Source organism: Vicia villosa, unplaced genomic scaffold (genome assembly GCF_029867415.1).
Source record: "Vicia villosa cultivar HV-30 ecotype Madison, WI unplaced genomic scaffold, Vvil1.0 scaffold7, whole genome shotgun sequence".
Classification (NCBI taxonomy): Eukaryota; Viridiplantae; Streptophyta; class Magnoliopsida; order Fabales; family Fabaceae; genus Vicia; species Vicia villosa.
This window is the reverse complement of record NW_026706810.1, coordinates 2,328,548-2,332,785: the sequence shown is the minus strand read 5'-3', so window position 1 is coordinate 2,332,785 and position 4,238 is coordinate 2,328,548. Positions and strand designations below refer to the sequence as shown.

The window sequence follows — 4,238 nt, the reverse complement described above, 5'->3', positions numbered from 1 at the left end:
TATAATTGTTGATCACACACAACCACCATTCTTGTTGTTCTGGGGTGACATATGTTACTTCTCCCCCTGTTTGGCCACAAATGTTGCCAAAACCAACAGAAAAAAACTTCTCCTCCAAGTTTAAATAAGTCCAAAAATTTAAACTGACCGAAATTAAATAAAACAGACAGAACTAAAAGAAAAGGAACAAATCAAACAAAACAAAAGAACAAAAAAAAACAAACAAGACTCCAGCTGCAATTACTGCCCAGATTCAGACCCACTTGAGGTGTCTGAAGAACTTTCTTTCTCAGAGTCATCAGCCGGACTAGCACTTTCTTCTTCCCCTTCTTGTTCATCTTTGTCTTCCATCTCTTCAGTATCTGCAAACTCCTCATTCTCATCCATTTCCAGAGTATGTATCAGTTTTTCAAGAGATATTTTTCTTGAATCCAGTTCTTTGCAAGTCTCTTTTAGCATTGCTATGACTTTTGCTTTGCTGACTGATGCTCCAGATTTGGACGTTTCAGCTGATGTCATGACAATGTTTGGAACATGCTTACCCTGAAACAGTTTGTAATGGAAGGCCAAGGGACTTTCTCTTTTGCACACTACATCATGTTCATTGAGAATGTTTGAATACTGGTCCAGAATTATACCACACAAAAGGGATGGAAAGACAATTGAACCCTTAATACTGAAGCTTCCAGCATGCTTCATGGTTTGATCAAAAATATATGCTCCATAATCAAACTTTGCCTTTGTTCCTACAACATACAGAAATCTACCAAACACAGTTGAGATAGTGGACTTGTGATTTGTTGGAACCCAATTAGCTGCTCCTATCTTATGAAGCATTGCATACTTGATGCTCAACTTACTTGCAGTTAACTTTTCTTTCATGGGCCAACTTTTTACTTGCTTGGCTGTGATCACTTGATAGACCTGGCTGTCTGTTACTTCCAGCTTGGTTTGAGCTTCATTCGTTCTTTCCAAGAATTTATTAATCATAGAAGGAGAGAACGATACACACTTACCTCTTACAAACACCTTTTTGTAGTCTGCACTCCTGCTGTCGCCATAATCTTCAGATAGGTTTACCACAAATTCTTTGACCAGCTTCTCATAACATTTGGGAAGATTGCACACAGTTTTTAGCAGTCCAGCTTCTTGAATCAGCTCTAAGACCTTCTTGTTTTCAAGAGCATTTGGAGCCAATTCCCTTTCAACAGCCAATCTCTTTTGGAGAACATACTTCCATCTGGTGGCACTAGAGGCATAGTGGAAGGACACATTATCAATGGGAACTTCAGGAATACTAGCAGCAAGCTTACTGGTTGTAGGATTCTTCCTCGATGGAATGTCAGGGACATTCGCTTCAACATCAGATTCAGGTTCAACAATTTCCCGCTCATTTCTTTTCTTTGGAATGACCCTGCTCCAAGATTTTGACGGATTAACCCCTTTACTCTTGGTTACAACTTTGCTCTTGACAGGACCTGCAGAAGTACTTTTCTTCCTGACAATGTCTTTGGCAGGTTTTTCACTTGAGTGCTCCTTTTAGGTGAACATTGGACAACAACTTTGCCTTTTCTTCTTGTCATTAGCCTGTTGGCTACACTAGGATTCAAGGAGGTAAGTAATTCGTCATCAGAGTATTCATCTAAGTCTACCACATTAGTATCAGTTTCAGTATTGGCTTTAGGGTGCTCATTATTGTCGATGTCATTGACATCCTCGGTGACATTGGTATTCTTAGTAAACCCTTGTTCATCCTTGTTGATTTCTAGGTCACTATCAATGGTGTGAACAGCCTCAGCCTTACTGGTGTTGTTGAGGGGATCAACCATTATGGTTTGAAGAGGAATAGATATTCCAGGCACTTGATGATTCTCCTTCAGAATATGAGTAACAATCCTGGTAATTGCGCTATCGACATATTTGGATCCTTCTTTAGTAAGTTCCTCCATGGTAGCAGATGCTGAGGATTTGATACCCTTGTTATGAATACCCTCCTTGGGCCGTTTTGCATGAGTCGTTTTAGGCTTTGTGGCCTTTACTTCGGCACTGCTAATTGTCCTTAAAGGAACAACCTTAAGAACCCTATTAGGGTTAGAGGACTCTTCCGGTGTTGCCGAGTCTGAAACGGGAGATTCATCACTCAATTGCTGAGACATTATGAAACTTAGATAACCAGAACTTGTTTCACACCTGTGAAAACAATTGAAGTAGATCAACCTCAGAGAGTAGCTAGCAGAACTACTAGGAAAGTTTGCCGTTTTTAGGATACTAGGGGATCGAGGAGGCTTTATATGCACACTGAGTGAGGGAAATTTCAAAACATGGATTTTTACACAGCCCAAATAGTATTCCCTCACGTGGATTAATTGCTATAATATGTTTTGGTAGCAGATACCCAACATACACTTTTCTGTCACAATGTCTTTAGATGTTGTTGCAACATTCTCCGTGACATTGCTTTCAGATAGTCTTTTAGGATCATTGCTCACATTTGACTTTTCAAGTTTTCTTTCCCGATCTGTAATGTCCATCACAAGGCTTACTCTTTCTTCTAACAGAAATCTATTGATACTTCTGTACTCCCTTACTTTTGCACACAGTTTCTCATTCATTACACAGGTCTCAGAAAAACCAGTAGACAGTTCAATTTTGGTGAGATCTCCAACATAGGATTCTTCATCAGATTCATCAGACTCATCAGATTCATCAGATTCGTGACGGTAAAATTTTAATTCTTCTTTGATCATGGAGTAGTCAGAGGGGTGGACAGGAGTGTCAGGCTTCCATAGATAACAATTATCCTTGGATCTAAATCCCTTCATGGCTTCCTCATTTGCTTCATTAGTGATGATGCACTCTTTTTTGGTGAACCTGACATTAAATCCTTCATCACACAACTGACTGATGCTTATAAGGTTTGCAGCCAGTCCTTGTACAAGTAGAAATTGTTTAGATTGGGGATACCCACCCCTTCTGTCTTTCCAACACCTTTGACTTCTCTTATTTGTCCATCACCCAGGGTTACATAGTTGTTTCCTTCTATTTTGAGATCTACTAGAGAGCTCTTCCTCCCGGTCATATGATTTGAACAACCACTATCAAGGTACCAATCTTCTTTTGCTGGCCTTCTTAGAGAAGTGTGTGCTACCAGAGCAAGATTCTTATCTGCCCATTGATGCTTTCTGTTGTAGGTGTTAAACTCAGGTTTGGCTCGATGAGTGTGGTATAGATATCCAACTATTCTGAAGCAGAACGGTTTTATGTGACCAAATCTTCCACAGTGATGACACCTCCATTTCTGGAACCTTTTCTTTGAGTGCCTCCTTCTCATGTTTCCTTGATGTTGTGACATTTGAATTGACATTTGGTTAGTCACACAAGTCTTGGATTCTGTCCTCCTGAGTCCAGAGATTAATTCCTCTTTAGCCACAAATCCCACTCCAGACATGTCTTCTGTTCTTTGTCTAGCATTTTGAATGACTTGGTCATTTGATCAAGTTTGTGGTTCAACATGCTTACTTCACTACTGAGGGAGTCTATGGTTGCAAGATGCTTAACTCAAAGGTTTGTAGAGAACCAATAAGTTCGTCCAGCTTCATGTTGCTGATGTCTTGAGCTTCCTCTATGCCAGTTACCTTCATATCAAATCTCTTAGGCAGTGATCTGAGGATCTTCCTTACCAGTTTTTCTTCAGTCATTTTCTCAACTAAGGTTGCTGAGTCGTTTGAAATCTCGCGGACATACATGTAAAATTCATAAATGGTTTCATCCTCTTTCATCTTGAGATTTTCAAACTTAGTGGTAAGTATTTGAAGTCTCGACATCTTTACCTTGGACGTGCCTTCATGTGGTGTTTTGAGAATATCCCAAGCTTCTTTAGCCAGCTCACAGTGTTGCACAAGTCTAAAGATGTTCTTTTTAATACCATTGAACAGTGCACTTAGGGCTTTGGAATTGCCCAAAGCTAACTCTTCTTCAGATTTGCTCCATTGAGTTTCAGGAATTAGAACAGTGGTTCCATCTTCCAGAATTTTCTCAGGATGTTTCCATCCGCTTTCAACATCTCTCCTGGCCATGCTGTCCACTGATTTAATGACTGCTACCATACGAGGTTTCCAGTAGTCATAGTTAGAGCCATCCAGGATAGGTGGTCTGATTCCAAACACTAACAGTTCCTTCTACATAGTACCAAAATTTTGTTATCCCTAGATCTCACCCAGATGTAAACAGGCAGGGTG

General features: G+C 40.1%; 1 protein-coding gene across 1 annotated transcript; it reads right to left on the bottom strand.

The window, feature by feature from the left end:
- Positions 1-240: 240 nt before the first annotated feature.
- LOC131643136 (uncharacterized) lies at positions 241-2,822 on the bottom strand. Its single transcript, XM_058913290.1, has 3 exons — positions 2,407-2,822; positions 1,653-2,190; positions 241-1,536 (listed from the first exon to the last, which is right to left on the bottom strand). The coding sequence occupies exons 1-3, from the start codon at positions 2,820-2,822 to the stop codon at positions 241-243; spliced, it is 2,250 nt and encodes a 749-aa protein (XP_058769273.1).
- Positions 2,823-4,238: the final 1,416 nt, after the last annotated feature.